Source organism: Liolophura sinensis, chromosome 2 (genome assembly GCF_032854445.1).
Source record: "Liolophura sinensis isolate JHLJ2023 chromosome 2, CUHK_Ljap_v2, whole genome shotgun sequence".
Taxonomy (NCBI): Eukaryota; Metazoa; Mollusca; class Polyplacophora; order Chitonida; family Chitonidae; genus Liolophura; species Liolophura sinensis.
This window is the reverse complement of record NC_088296.1, coordinates 26,563,443-26,582,241: the sequence shown is the minus strand read 5'-3', so window position 1 is coordinate 26,582,241 and position 18,799 is coordinate 26,563,443. Positions and strand designations below refer to the sequence as shown.

General features: G+C 39.4%; 1 protein-coding gene across 1 annotated transcript; it reads right to left on the bottom strand.

The window, feature by feature from the left end:
- Window positions 1-322: 322 nt before the first annotated feature.
- LOC135462623 (E3 ubiquitin-protein ligase TRIM21-like) lies at window positions 323-16,871 on the bottom strand. The gene is made up of 7 exons (XM_064739847.1): window positions 16,209-16,871; window positions 15,716-15,811; window positions 14,752-14,982; window positions 14,241-14,263; window positions 13,786-13,973; window positions 5,298-5,876; window positions 323-387 (listed from the first exon to the last, which is right to left on the bottom strand). The coding sequence occupies exons 1-7, from the start codon at window positions 16,869-16,871 to the stop codon at window positions 323-325; spliced, it is 1,845 nt and encodes a 614-aa protein (XP_064595917.1).
- Between the last annotated feature and the right edge of the window lie 1,928 nt (window positions 16,872-18,799).

Genomic DNA, 18,799 nt, shown 5'->3' with positions numbered 1-18,799 from the left:
CCCAATTGTCACGTATGCTCCCTTGATGTGTTTCTACACATCAGGTAAAGTATAGATGCCGTATTACAGAGAGGGGGAAATCAGCTCCCCAGAGAAGATACGCATCAGGTAATGTGAGGAAACTTAGCACTACTGATACGATACCCATCAGGTATCTAGGTATCTTGAATATGTTGAATATGAAGTTCATATGCGTAAAAAAACTTGAGTAACAATACTACATACGGTTCATAGTTTTATGTGTATTATTACATTTCACTGACACCTACTCAATCATTCAAACAATCATTCAAAAAATTACTTAATATACAATCATTTGTTTTTATTTAGCACATTTCTCAGACTTTGCAACACAAAAGACAGAAAACGGCAAAATATCACTGAATCCTACAAGTAGATGAATAAAAATACAACTCATATCAAAATAACAACAAGCAGATGCAATGGCGTAATGCGCTAATAGATGACCTCATAATCTTGACCACAAGTTGCCACAGCTACAGTACTAGTGATGACGCCGCTTCTTAAAGTAAATTAGGTACAGTATAATTAAAAGACGGACAGCAGAGAGAGTAAAAGCAGAGCAGTGACAACAGTGTGATAGCTGGCAAATGGTTACATGTAACAGACGAAATACAGCCTCCTGTCAATTCACCTCAGTCAGGGTTTTCTTCTAACTCTTCATGTTAATAAATAGTAGCAATTTACACATCCCCTAGCACCATGGCTTAAGCAATTTACGAAAAATAAATGCAGTGATGTCAACTGCAATTTAATAGATGTCACTCGTCTAAAATTACTCCAAGCCAGACTTTCACATATGGAAATCAAAGATAATTTTCCAGCTGATTTTAGATGGACACATTGTTGGGTGATTTAACATACATGCATGGGGATTTTGACATTGCACGTCATGCTGGAGACGAATCGTGGTCTTTGAGGTTAAACTTAAAATGTAACTATCTACCCATTCTGTAGAACACACATAGTGATAAGTGGCATTACAAGCTGGCTGTGAGTCTCTTACATACAGATAATGTCAGGGTGTATGTTATACATGTCAATTTACTTTAAGCACATGTAGGACTACGGATCTGGGTGAAGTTAATTTAACATAAGAAAGAGACAACCCATGTTGTTCTTATTCATACATGTATGCAATAAAAGAGAATTAGCGCTCAGTATATGCATAACACAAATTTATTAGGTTTTTGAAAGACAAATTGTAGACAGGGTTGTTTACATCAATTTAAAAAAAAAAACCAAAGAGAAACGGTGCAACAGCTATACACCTATCAGTTCACCGGACTAAGCACATCCAAGCCGAACAAAATTTGTATTCTGCACAAAAGTATGGTGTACCTACAGGGCAGGGATCTACCTGGGCAGTGAATACAATTTGCAGTAATGCATATTATCTAACATCACAGCAATTACATGGAAATCTCGTTTAAAGGAAATATCTATAATTTATAGTATACATGCTTAACATCTTTCCCTACATTGCTTACACACTAAAAAACATGTGTTGCATTTAAACACATTTCTGAAACACCTGTTGGTTTTTACTCATAAATGAAGTGTCTGGTAACTAAGAGATGTGTTTATTATTCTAAACACATCATAGTAATGGGGTGGATATATTAAGAAACAGACATTCCAGTAAACACATGTTTATATTGAGTGTAGACAGCTGATGAACTTCTCAAAATGTTTAATATTGTAAACATGAGACATGTTTACACTCTAATGCATAACACCATTCATGTATATGTTCAAACCATGACCAGGTACATGTACATGTAGTGACAATGTGTTAGTAAAGACAAAGTTTCAATAAACGAAGTAAAAAAGAAAAAAATTAGCCAAATATACAGGAAAGAATAATATCAAGATTTGAGTTATTTGATTGGTGTTTAGGCCGTACATACTTAAACGACAGCTGCCAGCATTATGGTGTGAGGAAACCTGGCAGAGACCAGGAGAAACACATAACCATCCGCAGGTTGTTGCCAGACCTTCCCACTCACCGCTGGGAAGGAAGCCAGCATTGGTGAGAGGCACCTGGATCATTGTAGCGAACTGGCACGCTAACCGAACATGCTTTGTTGGACATAGGATTAAGCATACCTTACAGGATATGTCAACAAAAGATTTTTGTTTGTATTCTTTCTGAACAAACTACTATTAAAATCGAACAAAAAACCTGTTGAAGTATGGGGCTTTATTGGAGATTCTGTTGGTTTACGCTGAAAAAGGTGACTAACTGACAGGTTATATCCTATATCCTTTACAGACATGAGGTGAACACCTCAGTGTAAGATATAAATGAGGTGTATATGGGGTGTGCGTTTCATGTATACCTCAGTGTGAGGTAAAGATACATGTATGTACACCCCATCTATATTATCTGAGGTATACTGTACCTCAAGTTTACACCAGCCACATGTACGGAAAGAGCATAGAACAGTATTTGATGATGAGATAATATACCTCAAATACACCTTAACAACTTTAAAAAATATCAACAGTTAGACATGTTAGACGATGTAGCTAAGGTTCACCTCAGAAACTTTGACAGTTTTTTAATATAAGTAAGTGACCATGTACTTGGGGTACACCTCAACCGCTTTTTTAAAGTTTTAAAATAAAAGATCAGATTCAGGCATTTAACTTCAAACAAAATGATGACTACAAAATTGTTTTTTTTTTTGTATCACAAAAATGTTTACAAAATAAACATAAGCCTTTTTCTCCCCCAGTACACACTTGCATAAAGAGTAGCACTAAATTTTGTTCAAGCACCTCATGTAAATGTAAATCACTGTTGTTGTTGTAAATCAGCTGCAAATTACAGATACTGTAAACAAAGAACTGCATGCACTTACAAACTTACAACTTAACTTTATCTATAATTTATACAGCCATTTGCTTAGTGTTTTGAGATTGTTTTCTGCTAAAATAAAAATGAAAACAGTGTGCTAAATGTTACACTCAGGTACTTCCACCTTGCCAATAGCATATACCTGAGCTATACCTCCACCTGTACCTGTATCTTTTTACCAACCACAGTACCTCAGGTTCACTTTCAATAAACCTCATATACATGTAGGCCTACATCCCCAAGTACATGTATACCTCAGACACACCATCAGATATATGCTACACCTCAGATGTACCTCAAGTATACCTCCAGTACACCTTATTGGTTACACATGCCCGATTCGGGCAATTGGGTCCAAGATTTCTTCCCAACTGAAGTGTGAACGAGCACTCAAAAAACTGGATAAAACTGCCACAAAGACACACTATAAATTTTTGCCCTGCTATTCTGCATCCAGTTAAAGTATGTCAGAATTTTATTTGTTTTGGATAGAACTAAAAACCTTCTGCCCAGTATTATTACCCACCCCATGAAGGCTACCGAGGTAACAAGATGTTATGACTTCACTTCCAGCAACCACACTTCAAACGAATGGCTGTAATGCTAGGTGGATTTTTGATATGTTGTAGAGAAAAGTGCAAACTGCATATACAGGTATGGCATGGTGCCACATGAAAGTTTAGTAGGAGATATATATTTTTGAGGTTGAATTTGACGAATTTACTGCATAAATAGTAAAGGAAAATCAAAGAAAAAAATCAAAAAACCTACTTTTGCTTGACCACCTTTATTGTGATAAGGTCAAGTTTGGAGTGTCTTAACTTAACTGGACTACATTTTGGGTATTTACCATGGGTTATGCCCATCCCTTACAACCCCAAACCTGTTTACATGTATGTACCTCACACCCCAACCCCCATTCTGCTATTTATGCAAAATTTCTCCCTCACACTTATAAGGTTTGTATTTCCAAATTTCATTTACACAGGTGAATGTAAGATTGCATTTATTTGACCAGAACTCTTTCAGGATGTATATATTTAGACATAGCAAGTTATTTTTATCACATATTCTGACACTTAGTATAGCAATGCACAATTATGTATTACAATTTTGTTGTATGCAAAGTGAGACTCTACAACATTAAATGTGCCAATGTTGTGTTTCAAAATAGGCCTGAAAGTTGATATGCTTCTTATTTTGAGGAAATCTGATTAAATGTGCTGTTCGTGCAACAATAATTATAAAAATTTGTATAGTTTTTTAATTCATTTTTACAGGTACAAGAGGGGATAGGCTTAGCAATTTTTACAGAACTTCTGCACAGCTGGGAAAAAGTGGTAAAATTTTAGCATCTAAAGACAGTAAGTGTTGCATTTTAAGGAAATACAGGGTAAATGCTCATTTCTGTAGATTTTCTTTATGGAACAGAAATTTAAAACCCCATTCTCCACAAAACATCCTATCCCAGACAATTAGGTGTATAGTATCAACCCAGGTGGGCCACTACCCACAGCCCTGAAATTTGACTTTTGCCATTAGCCATGTGAGATATTGGTTTTAGTGCCAAATTCATATAAAGATATCACTAACAAGAAATCTTAAAACTTTGTCCTGTTTATAAGTTACACATGAACAATTCAGGAAATTGGGTCCAAGATTTGCCTACCAAACTGAAGTGGGACTGATAGGATAAAACTGACATCAGAATTTTATTTGTTTTGGATAGAACTGAAAACTTTTTCCCCATTGGTATTACCCACCTCTCTAGAGGTGTTTTGACTTAGTTTCAGCCACTGTAGCTAAAAAAAATGGTAGCTTAGACTGTTGTAGACAAAAGTGCAAGCTGCATGTGGAGGTATGGCAAAGTACCACGCGAAAGTTAGGGTATACATATTTTTCACGTTGAAGATTTACTACATAGTTATTAAGGAAAATCAATGCTCTGGCCTAACCTAAAATATTTTACATAAAGATACTTCACCCATTCAGTTTTTTTCTTAGGAACTAAAGTTACATAACACAACAAGAGTTACTCCATGCACCATGTTGACTATATTATGTATTGTTATGTATAAACTGGGACCTGTTTTGCTCAGTGACACTCTTGATTATGTTGATTTACAAGTCTCCATTACTAAAACCAAAACTACCCAGTCATAATCTACATGTATTTTGTCTGGAAGAAAACTGACATTGATGTCCAGGACAAGTCAGACAGACTGTGTATAACTACACCCAGCTGTAAGCTTGTGACAGATCACTGACCACTTTGCAGAAGAAGCTATACATACTGAATTAGCCACACTGCTCACATTAACTAAAACATCTACAAACTGGTCATTTATTTTTCTTAAAAAGAGTCTATTTCAACAAATTATAATATGATGGAAAAGGTGTAATGAATAATTACCCGATGGGCAGGAAGTGCTTATCATATCACAGAGAACTGGAGGCAGATGTGCAGAGTCACCCGTTACCAGACGAGCAGACACAGATCCATACCCGACAAACTCAACCCATGGCACGAGAGGCTCTGTGACGATAACACCACTGACTGTGTACATTACCTGGTTGTTGTCACAGTCCAGGACTGTCAGTTTGTGGTCATCACAGTCCAGGTACACACCCAGGTGATGAGGTCGTGTGTAACGTCTGTCCTGTAGATAGCCAGGTTTGATCTCACCACCAGCACAGTGACTATAACACTTGACCTCATCACCACTGTACAACATCTCAATGTACCAGGAGTTACGGCCAGGGTCTGTCTCCTCACTCACATCACAGCTCTCCTGTGTCACTCCTACACGACAGTAACAGTCATGTGAACAGGTGATGTGTAGCTCCCAGTAGTACCTGCCCGTCTGGTAACGCCCGTCTGTCACAGCTCTCCTCCACCTCCACACGGACGAGCCCTCAGCCTTTACCACACAGCCGCTGTCAGTGATTCTCAGCTTCCTGTCGTCTGTCTCTGTGAATCTCAGCGTCGGCTCTGCAAAAACACAACAGAAGCAGCATGAACAACAGCAAATCATAAACACACGCTGTGAGACTGAGGTGTAAATACCTGTACACATACCGTAGTTTTACCTTCTCAGCACAATCTCTTGGACTAAAATGACACATATCGCTGGTATGAATGTAATTTATACACGGATCTCTGTCATTTTCAGCCAGTTTAAAAGAGTTGAGTTTCGACAAGATCTGGATCCATCACTAAATGACGGGTACGACAGAGACCAAGTACTGGGTTAAAATACAGACTTTTAACGCTCTAATTTGTTTGAAACTTATCACTTACAACAAGAACAATACCTTCCTCTATCCGACACAGGTTTTAGTTGTCAGTTATAGCACATATGAGCACACAATTCACTATGAAGCTGTAGTAGGCCTGTTGGTGTAACCAGCTACCGAAGCCGTCTGTGTAGTAGGGGAGGTAACTCGCCACACATAACTTGTGTAACATTGCCCCAAAGACTATTTAATCCATCAGAATAATTAGTAGTAAAAAAGTATTGCATTCAGTTTTCGTCAATAGATTTTTTAAAACAGAGTTAATATATTTAAATATTAAAAACAAACTATTATCAAGTGAGGAAATACATCTAGATCAACAATTATTTCTATATACATAATGGAATCTTTTACACTTCATTATTGATAATGAAACAAATATGAGGGTTGTTTTCTCTCTGAAATAAGTGTTTGACTACATTTGAATCTAGCAAATAATGGTGAGTTTTTACTTGGATACTTGTTTAATAATTAAGAGACATGACATATATTCTGATGTCAGATATATGTTAAATATTACAGGTCAAGACACTGAGGTATTTGTTACAATATGTTATCTGTTCTGTACACCTGGTAGTTTGCCCATATGATTTAAATATCACTCAGACAAGACACTCAGGGGTACAATATGTTACCTGTTCTGTTCTAACAGTACATCTACTGGTTTGTCCACATAGGGTAAATATCACTCAGACACTCAGGGGTACAATATGTTACCTGTTCTGTTCTAACAGTACATCTACTGGTTTGTCTACATGGGGTAAATATCAGTCAGACACTCCGGGGTACAATATGTTACCTGTTCTGTTCTAACAGTACATCTACTGGTTTGTCCACATAGGGTAAATATCAGTCAGACACTCATGGGTACAATATGTTACCTGTTCTGTTCTAACAGTACATCTACTGGTTTGTCCACATAGGGTAAATATCACTCAGACACTCAGGGGTACAATATGTTACCTGTTCTGTTCTAACAGTACATCTACTGGTTTGTCCACATAGGGTAAATATCACTCAGACACTCAGGGGTACAATATGTTACCTGTTCTGTTCTAACAGTACATCTACTGGTTTGTCCACATAGGGTAAATATCACTCAGACACTCAGGGGTACAATATGTTACCTGTTCTGTTCTAACAGTACATCTACTGGTTTGTCCACATAGGGTAAATATCACTCAGGCACTCAGGGGTACAATATGTTACCTGTTCTGTTCTAACAGTACATCTACTGGTTTGTCCACATAGGGTAAATATCACTCAGACACTCAGGGGTACAATATGTTACCTGTTCTGTTCTAACAGTACATCTACTGGTTTGTCCACATAGGGTAAATATCACTCAGACACTCAGGGGTACAATATGTTACCTGTTCTGTTCTAACAGTACATCTACTGGTTTGTCCACATAGGGTAAATATCACTCAGACACTCATGGGTACAATATGTTACCTGTTCTGTTCTAACAGTACATCTACTGGTTTGTCCACATGGGATAAATATCATTCAGACACTCAGGGGTACAATATGTTACCTGTTCTGTTCTAACAGTACATCTACTGGTTTGTCCACATAGGGTAAATATCACTCAGACACTCAGGGGTACAATTTGTTACCTGTTCTGTTCTAACAGTACATCTACTGGTTTGTACACATGGGGTAAATATCACTCAGACACCCATGGGTACAATATGTTACCTGTTCTGTTCTAACAGTACATCTACTGGTTTGTCCACATAGGGTAAATATCACTCAGACACTCATGGGTACAATATGTTACCTGTTCTGTTCTAACAGTACATCTACTGGTTTGTCCACATAGGGTAAATATCACTCAGACACTCATGGGTACAATATGTTACCTGTTCTGTTCTAACAGTACATCTACTGGTTTGTCTACATGGGGTAAATATCACTCAGACACTCAGGGGTACAATATGTTACCTGTTCTGTTCTAACAGTACATCTACTGGTTTGTCCACATAGGGTAAATATCACTCAGACACTCATGGGTACAATATGTTACCTGTTCTGTTCTATCAGTACATCTACTGGTTTGTCTACATGGGGTAAATATCACTCAGACACTCAGGGGTACAATATGTTACCTGTTCTGTTCTAACAGTACATCTACTGGTTTGTCCACATAGGGTAAATATCACTCAGACACTCATGGGTACAATATGTTACCTGTTCTGTTCTAACAGTACATCTACTGGTTTGTCCACATAGGGTAAATATCACTCAGACACTCAGGGGTACAATATGTTACCTGTTCTGTTCTAACAGTACACCTGTTGATTTATCCACATGGGGTAAATATCAGTCAGACACTCAGGGGTACAATATGTTACCTGTTCTGTTCTAACAGTACATCTACTGGTTTGTCCACATGGTTTAAATATCACTCAGACACTCAGGGGTACAATATGTTACCTGTTCTGTTCTAACAGTACATCTACTGGTTTGTCCACATAGGGTAAATATCACTCAGACACTCAGGGGTACAATATGTTACCTGTTCTGTTCTAACAGTACATCTACTGGTTTGTCCACATATGGTAAATATCAGTCTGACACTCAGGGGTACAATATGTTACCTGTTCTGTTCTAACAGTACATCTACTGGTTTGTCCACATAGGGTAAATATCACTCAGACACTCAGGGGTACAATATGTTACCTGTTCTGTTCTAACAGTACATCTACTGGTTTGTCCACATAGGGTAAATATCACTCAGACACTCAGGGGTACAATATCTTATTTGTTCTGTCCTAGCAGTACACCTGCTGGTTTGTACACATGGAAGGCATGCTGGCTCTCTCTCCGGCCGTAAGTGGGAAAGTCTGCCAATAACAGCGGATGGTCGTGGGTTTCCCCGGGCTCTTCCCGTTTTCCTCCCACCATCATGCTGGCCTCCGTGTAGTGAAAATTATCTTGACTATGGCGTAAAACAACAATCAAATAACTAAATAAACACACATTGAATGTCGTCTGTTCTAACAGTAAACTTCTACACGTGAGGTAAATATCACCCAGACACCAAATGGCACACTACTAGATGTGTCCAGTTCTAACATTGCACTTGCCAATTTGTACACATGAGGTATATATTACCCACACACTGAGGGGTACCCTGCGATGTGTTCTGTTCTAACAGTGGACTTGCTGATTTCTACACATGAGGTAAATATCACCCAGACACTAAATGGCACACTACTATATGTGTCCTGTTCTAACATTGCACTTGCCAATTTGTACACATGAGGTATATATTACCCACACACTGAGGGGTACCCTGCGATGTGTTCTGTTCTAACAGTGGACTTGCTGATTTCTACACATGAGGTAAATATCACCCAGACACTAAATGGCACACTACTATATGTGTCCTGTTCTAACATTGCATTTGCCAATTTGTACACATGAGGTATATATTACCCACACACTGAGGGGTACCCTGCGATGTGTTCTGTTCTAATAGTGGACTTGTTGATTTCTACACATGAGGTAAATATCACCCAGACACCAAATGGCACACTACTATATGTGTCCTGTTCTAACATTGCACTTGCCAATTTGTACACATGAGGTATATATTACCCACACACTGAGGGGTACCCTGCGATGTGTTCTGTTCTAACAGTAGACTTGCTGATTTCTACACATGAGGTAAATATCACCCAGACACCAAATGGCACACTACTAGATGTGTCCTGTTCTAACATTGCACTTGCCAATTTGTACACATGAGGTATGTATCACCCACACACTGAGGGGTACCCTGCGATGTGTTCTGTTCTAACAGTGGACTTGCTGATTTCTACACATGAGGTAAATATCACCCGGACACTAAATGGCACACTACTATATGTGTCCTGTTCTAACATTGCACTTGCCAATTTGTACACATGAGGTATATATTACCCACACACTGAGGGGTACCCTGCGATGTGTTCTGTTCTAACAGTGGACTTGCTGATTTCTACACATGAGGTAAATATCACCCAGACACTAAATGGCACACTACTATATGTGTCCTGTTCTAACATTGCACTTGCCAATTTGTACACATGAGGTATATATTACCCACACACTGAGGGGTACCCTGCGATGTGTTCTGTTCTAACAGTAGACTTGTTGATTTCTACACATGAGGTAAATATCACCCAGACACCAAATGGCACACTCCTATATGTGTCCTGTTCTAACATTGCACTTGCCAATTTGTACACATGAGGTATATATTACCCACACACTGAGGGGTACCCTGCGATGTGTTCTGTTCTAACAGTAGACTTGCTGATTTCTACACATGAGGTAAATATCACCCAGACACTAAATGGCACACTACTAGATGTGTCCTGTTCTAACATTGCACTTGCCAATTTGTACACATGAGGTATATATTACCCACACACTGAGGGGTACCCTGCGATGTGTTCTGTTCTAACAGTAGACTTGCTGATTTCTACACATGAGGTAAATATCACCCAGACACTAAATGGCACACTACTAGATGTGTCCTGTTCTAACATTGCACTTGCCAATTTGTACACGAGGTATATATTACCCACACACTGAGGGGTACCCTGCGATGTGTTCTGTTCTAACAGTGGACTTGCTGATTTCTACACATGAGGTAAATATCACCCGGACACTAAATGGCACACTACTATATGTGTCCTGTTCTAACATTGCACTTGCCAATTTGTACACATGAGGTATATATTACCCACACACTGAGGGGTACCCTGCGATGTGTTCTGTTCTAACAGTGGACTTGCTGATTTCTACACATGAGGTAAATATCACCCAGACACTAAATGGCACACTCCTGTATGTGTCCTGTTCTAACATTGCACTTGCCAATTTGTACACGAGGTATATATTACCCACACACTGAGGGGTACCCTGCGATGTGTTCTGTACTAACAGTAGACTTATTGATTTCTACACATGAGGTAAATATCACCCAGACACCAAATGGCACACTCCTGTATGTGTCCTGTTCTAACATTGCACTTGCCAATTTGTACACATGAGGTATATATTACCCACACACTGAGGGGTACCCTGCGATGTGTTGTGTTCTAACAGTGGACTTGTTGAGTTCTACACATGAGGTAAATATCACCCAGACACCAAAGGGTACACTACTATGTGTCCTGTTCTAACAGTGCTCCTGCTGATTTGTATACATAAGGTAAATACCACTCGGACACTAACGATTACACACACACCAGTAATGATCTAACATTACACTTGCTGATTTTTACACAGTGTAAATATCAGGTAGACATCAAGGGTTACACCACCATGTGTACTACTTTAACGGTACAGCTACTGACAGATAACTGCAATGTGCTTTCCTTGTTTTGATAAAATCATACCGTTCTATACACTACATTTTTATTTTTTTCTTAGCAAACCATGCTGTATGGAGCTTACTTTGGACTTAAGTTTCGTATGATGGCTTACTGAATGCCTTTTGGTTTCTCAGCCCACAGTACACTTTACAAGTACCATACACTATTTTATGTCTCACATTAGTGTGTGTCCTGTGTAGACACCCTATTGTATACCTCGCATAAGTTTGTGTGCTCTGTACACACCCTATTGTATGCCTCGAATTAGTTTGTGTCTTTTGTGCACACCCTAGTTTGTACCTCACATTAGTTTGTGTCTTCTGTGCACAGCCTATTTTATGCCTTGAATTAGTTTCTGTCTTCTGTGCACACCCTACTTTGTACCTCACATTAGTTTGTGTCTTCTGTGCACACCCTACTACATACCTCACATTAGTTTTTGTCTTCTAGGCAGATCCTACCGTAGACCCCATATTAGTTTGTATCAGCTTTGCCCACTCCATTGCATGCCTCATAATAGTTTGTATCTTTTTTACTCACCTTATTGCATGCCACACATTAGTTTGTATCTTTTTTGGCCACCCTACTGCATACCTCAAATTAGTTTGTATCTTTTTGCCCACCTTATTGCATACCTCAAATTAGTTTGTATGTTTTTTTGCCCACCCTATTGCATGCCTCACATTAGTTTGTATGTTTTTTTTTTGCCCACCCTATTGCATGCCTCACATTAGTTTGTTTCTGTTTTGCCCACCCTTTTGCATGCCTCACATTAGTTTGTATCTTTTTTGGCCACCTTATTGCATGCCTCACATTAGTTTGTTTCTGTTTTGCCCACCCTACTGCATACCTCAAATTAGTTTGTATGTGTTTTTTGCCCACCTTATTGCATGCCTCACATTAGTTTGTATGTGTTTTTTGCCCACCTTATTGCATGCCACACATTAGTGTGTATCTTTTTGGCCACCTTATTGCATGCCTGACGTTAGTTTGTATCTTTTTTGGCCACCCTACTGCATACCTCAAATTAGTTTGTATCTTTTTTGCCCACCTTATTGCATACCTCAAATTAGTTTGCATGTTTTTTTGCCCACCCTATTGCATGCCTCACATTAGTTTGTATGTTTTTTTTTGCCCACCCTATTGCATGCCTCACATTAGTTTGTTTCTGTTTTGCCCACCCTTTTACATGCCTCACATTAGTTTGTATCTTTTTTGGCCACCTTATTGCATGCCTCACATTAGTTTGTTTCTGTTTTGCCCATCCTACTGCATACCTCAAATTAGTTTGTATCTTTTTTGCCCACCTTATTGCATGCCTCACATTAGTTTGTATCTTTTTTGCCCACCCTATTGCATGCCTGACGTTAGTTTGTATCTTTTTTGCCCACCCTATTGCATGCCACACATTAGTGTGTTTATTTTTTTTGCCCACCTTATTGCATGCCTCACATTAGTTTGTTTCTGTTTTGCCCACCCTTTTGCATGCCACACATTAGTTTGTATCTTTTTTGCCCACCTTATTGCATGCCACACATTATTTTGTTTCTGTTTTGCCCACCCTTTTGCATGCCTCAAATTAGTTTGTATGTTTTTTTACCCACCTTATTGCATGCCCCACATTAGTTTGTATCTTTTGTGAACACCCTAATACATGCCTCATCTTAGTTTGTATCTGTTGTGGACACCTCAATGGATGCCTGACATAAGTTTATATTTTGTACACACTCTAATGCATGCCTTACATTAGTTTGTGTGTTCTTTGCACACCCTACAGTATAACTCAAATTTGTTTGTGTCTTCTAGGCACATCCTACAGTATACCTCACATGAGTTTGTGTCTTCTGGTCACTGTGAGATATACAGTAGGGTGCACTGTACACCTTGTATTACCCTGTGCCTTTTGCTCACGCTCTTCTGTAAACCTGAGATCAGCCTGTGTTTTGTTCACACCCTAGCGTACACCACATACTATTTGCGCCTTTTTGGAAACTCTTCTCATTTTCCTTTCTCTTTGAATGCTGTTCATTTTCTTGGTGCACCCTACTGTATTACAGCTCATATCGGTTTGTTTTCTTAACACAATGTATCGTGTGTTTTTCACACACAAAGCTGTGCGCCTTCTCCATTTTATGTTTGTGTCTTCGAAGCACATACTAATGTAAACTCTACAGCCGTTTATGTCCTCTGAGCACACTCTACTGTATACCTTTTATACATATAAGAACCTACTTGTGACACGTAGGCGTGACATTTGACCACCGACTGCTGCTTCTAAGTCCTGACTTCCTTGCATTGTCTCCTTGACTGTCACGTGTCTAGGGAAGACAAGATCATGTTGTACGAAATCTAGAAGTTTCTGTTGGTTGACTTCATGTTTCTCCAGATCCGCTCTAATCTCATTCAGCTGGTCATCAATTCTTTCAGAAGAGGAGAGAAAACAAAGAGACACAGTCGTGTAGTAATCTTGTGTACCACGCAGTTATGAGAAAGCCATGATGTTCCCAGTAGGCTAGATCTGATTTGCCTGGACAAACGTATGTTTGAAGATGAGATATATTTTAAACTTGGATCATGTTTTGAACAACTACAGTACTGATACTTAGTGTTACAGAAACATATCTGCCAGCGATAGTCACGTGCACATGTATAACAAACCTAGCCAGATACAACTCATATATACATACGTTTTGGTGAAGCCCGTGGAACCCTGTCAAAAAAACAGAATTGAAAACACATATACAGTGATGTAGAGATGATTACCGAAACGGAGATACTGTAACCATAGTTTGACCTTAACACGTAACAAGAACACGGTTGGAACTGAAATGTCTTACCTGTCAAAGTACACAGGTACCTTTGGCTTTTACCTCAAACATTTAGACCATTCCCTGATCTATTACACAGTCCACATCAGCTCTCAATTCCGCTTAATAAATTCCATGGTATTTCATACAAAGCCATTTTTCCGCAAAGATCTGTTTACATACAAACCTTGTTAATGAAAAACATTATAGTTTGACATTACATACCACTACTTTACTGCTTTAATGGGACACTCTGTTGTGGGTAGAAAAGTGGACAGCAGCCGGAGGGTAACACTGAGAAAAATAAAGCTTTAATAGATCTGGCAGCAGGAAATCCATTTGAACACGTGATAACCGTTTCAGTACTAGAGATTGTGCAGGTCTGACTTACCTTTAAACACTCGACGTCCATTGACGCTAATAAATCTTTGGAATCTTGTACCATCCTCTCAATTTCCTGGGCCTGTAGCTGGTAATGTTTGAGTATAGCACTACACTCCACACTCCACTGTGAATAGCGGGTTTTTATGCCATCTATGGATTGCTGTCTCCAGGCTTGTAAAGATTCCAAGGCTGCACAATAAGCCTTTTCTACCTCCTGAGTGTGAAGTTCCTGGTTTTCCTGTCAGACAGAAAAACCGTTACCTCATCCAGACCTTCTTGTGTTCAAGAAGTTATATATGTAGGCCTATCTGTGACTGGGTGAAATATAAGCGCTACACAACTGCGTCTACAATGCACCGCCGGGATGGAGGGGATTTCCCTTTAGTCCAGTGATGTACATGCAAGTGTCGACTCAAAACCCAAAGCTATGTGGTTCAATCGTGCGATCACAACTGACGGTGAAGCCTTAGATGCTTCTGACAGTACCTCAGGCACCCCCCTGGTTTGGTTCAAACCCGAAGGCTGTCGCCCCACTACATCTATATATATATTATAGATATTATTATGACAGTGCATGATCGGCGATGATATATGAAATGCAGGCCTTGGTCTTAGGTGGGCACATCGCGTGTGTGTCAGTGAGAAGAAAGCCTATTAATAATACGGTAGTCTGATTGGATAAACCAGAAATAGGTAAAATAGACTCGTCCTTCACGCAAATGAATTCCCGCACCAGTCCATGCATTACCCTGTTTAAGTCCTTATAAAAAGTTGTCAGGGTTCGGGTTTAACTGTTTAATTGTAATTTACATATATAATATATGACAAAGACAGCTTTATCAAGGCTAGATGATTGACAGCTGTATGTTACCTAGATTTGTGAATGATAGCAATACTCTACATAGTCCAAATTCATTCACCAGGGTATGCGGTAGAACACAGGCTGAACAGGTTTAATGAAAAATACTAACCTGTATCTTCTTGTGCAGCCTTATAACTCCTGACAGTGATTCTTTAGATTCTTGTAAGACTTTCTCCAGTTCACTAGTCTTGTGTAAAACAGCAGACTGTAATGGGAAAAAACGCTACAGTAACAAATCCACCTTTCAAACGACTCGCTAGAGTACAGGACAAAAGCTCCATTCTTCTCTAAATATCACAAACTTTGGGTGAATATATAGTTCCAAATCATGCCATATTTATTTTGAGTATCGACTTATATATTAGCATGGTACATGATTTAGATAGTGGTTTAATTTATTCGACTAGAACATTCCTTGCGTCTTTGAAAACTGTTTACTACTTCTCTTAGCATGGTTCCAAAGTAATTTTGAACTTATGTAATTTCTTCATTTTTTTCGTGGTTCGTGTTAATCGTTGTTTTGGGAATTGACGTTGCAATTATTGACTCTGAACATCTATTTTGGTTGATGGCTGATATACGAATGTCTTTTTCCCCATTACCTTGTCATTCGCAGCTGCAGATGGTATGTCCCGCATAGCATGTTCCGGATGCTCAACCACACACCCCAGACAGATCACCATCCTGCATGGTACACAGTACAAGATGAATGGCTGACCGTGTCTAGCACATGACGGCTGCTGAGTTGATTGGTGGTCCCTGCTAACTTGGCCCTGTGAGATTTCCTGGGAGAGGTACTCCAGGGAGGAAATCAGTCGATGACGTTTTAGAGGCCCCCTCGTTGGATGGTAATTTGTAAGACATTCCTGACAGTACAACACATTGCAGTTGGTACAAAACTTGACAGCTTTAGTATGTTTGTCCTCACACATAGAACAATATGGGATGTCATCCTCAGCCTTTACAGCAGAGAACTTCTCCACAATTTCCGCCAGGTGAAAGTTGGGAGGCAGACCAGCCACACTTTCTCTCCCCAGACTGGTCGGTGCCCGACACACTGGGCATGCTATCAGCTGGTGAACGTCCTCATTCCCCGTGCCGCCAGAGGTCTCATCTGTCTGTACAGGTTTGGACTTGTCAGCATACAAACCAATGCATTCTCTACAAAAACTGTGCTGACAGGGTAGCATTACTGGTTCCCGGAATGTTGCCATACATATAGAACATGTGAGAACATCATCTTGATTCTGCTTGTTTTCGGCCATTATTCTCTTAGGGTTTTTTTCTGAAATAAAAACGGCAAATACATGTAGCTCAGACTGGCAGCTGTGAGGATGTTCCTACTTACAAAAATATTAACGTCCAAGACAGCACACTGTCTCCGTCTGTTCCCGTGGTCCAACAACATATTGGGTACAGTACTGTTTGTCGTTATTCCCCAATTCTTATTTAAGAAACATCAAAGCGCCTATACATGTTCGAAGAGGGTATGTGCATGTCGCTTTCCCGAAAAAGAATCCATTCTGGTCAGTTCGAAAATTAGCGATTCTACCTTTCATTACGCACGAGAGACTTTCTTGACAAAGGTATAGTCAAGACGGTTTGGGCAGATGTGTTCGATAGGTATATAGCTCCCACCCACAATTAGCAGATTTGTGTGGTCACGAAGGTAACTTGACCCTAAATACTGTATGATAATAGGGCCAAACCTTTGGAACATCTCTATCTGCAGAATTTTAGAAATGTAATAAATATCACATTACTAATAGTGACGAGTAACACGGGCATTTCTTACTGAGATTTAAACGTATATTAATTTAGGTCAAAGTCTTCCAGCTCCCAGTGTTTTATTATGTTATTGTCAGAAACCACAGAAGTACAGACTACAAGAGAGCTGCAATACCCCCGATCAACACTGATCAAACAAAATGTTTAAACCGTAAATGCAGCTTCCACTCCACCCTAGAAATGTGAGGTACATGTCCAGTTAGATACAATGTTATGACAGGGACAGTTTAGAGGGAACCAAAAAGCCTGGATCGAAGATATGTAACCTCAGGTAGACTGCAGAAGTAGGCCAGCGTCTGTTGTATCTCCATACACGCAGCTCGAGCTAATGTATAAGTAGACCTTTGTGTAGTGTACCGCTGTTTTGACTGGCTCAGCTGTGTCAGGTTACACACCCCATTATGGGTGATCAGCGGGCTAGGTTGTTATGCCTGCTGAGTTAATAATGCATGTACCCTTTTAGTTGCGTGACCCTGAAAATCCTGCGTGCAATTCAGTACATAATTTTAAGAATCGATTTACTTATACAGTGTAATAAATTCCTTGTGTTTGAGTTCACCTCGAAGTCGGGAGACCAGAGATCAAACTCGAGTCGGGTCAAACCAAATACTTCAAAAAATGGTGTTTGTTTCTGCTTCGCTTGGAATATGAGAACATGTATATCCTAACTAAACAATTTTTGACTAAGACAGTTTTTATTATTTGCAGCAGAGCGGCAAACATTGTAAGTAAACAAACAGCGATCCTTACATGCCAGCTGTTCTGGTTGTTTACATGTATTTAGGCCTAATCCCACACAACACGTCCGGCAACAAACAACCTTCAGCAACAGCATTCACAATGCCTTTCAAGGTCAATACTTCAGAAATATACATTAATAACGTACTATCATCCTGGATATAGTGAGAAGATCGACATAATTAGACAGTATGAACTTTAACCCAATTATATCAGTCGTTTTCGTTGAGACGAACATATTCCGTTTGTTTATAGACAGTGTCAGAGGATCACACACAGGCTGAGAGTGGATTCTATACAAAGAGACACCCCTACTCGTACGTCCACTTCGTGTCCATTTAAGAAAGACCAGACCAATTAAGTACTGTCTGAGAGTGGGTCACACGATCACGAAGTAAACTCACAGTTTATATATTTGGGCCACATAGGCGGACGTTGTAAGTGAACAAAGATAGGCAAGATATTCGGACTTTGTGTGACATAGGCAGCACGTCACCTTCAGTAATCGACCTTCAGCATAACTGCATAATGCCTTTCAAGGTCAAAGCTTCAGAACCTCGTATTAATAACCTACTATCGCCCTGTATGTATAGTGACAAGATCGACATAGTTAAACAGTATGAACTTGAACAAAAAGCAGTCGTTTTCCTTGATATACAAATATCTA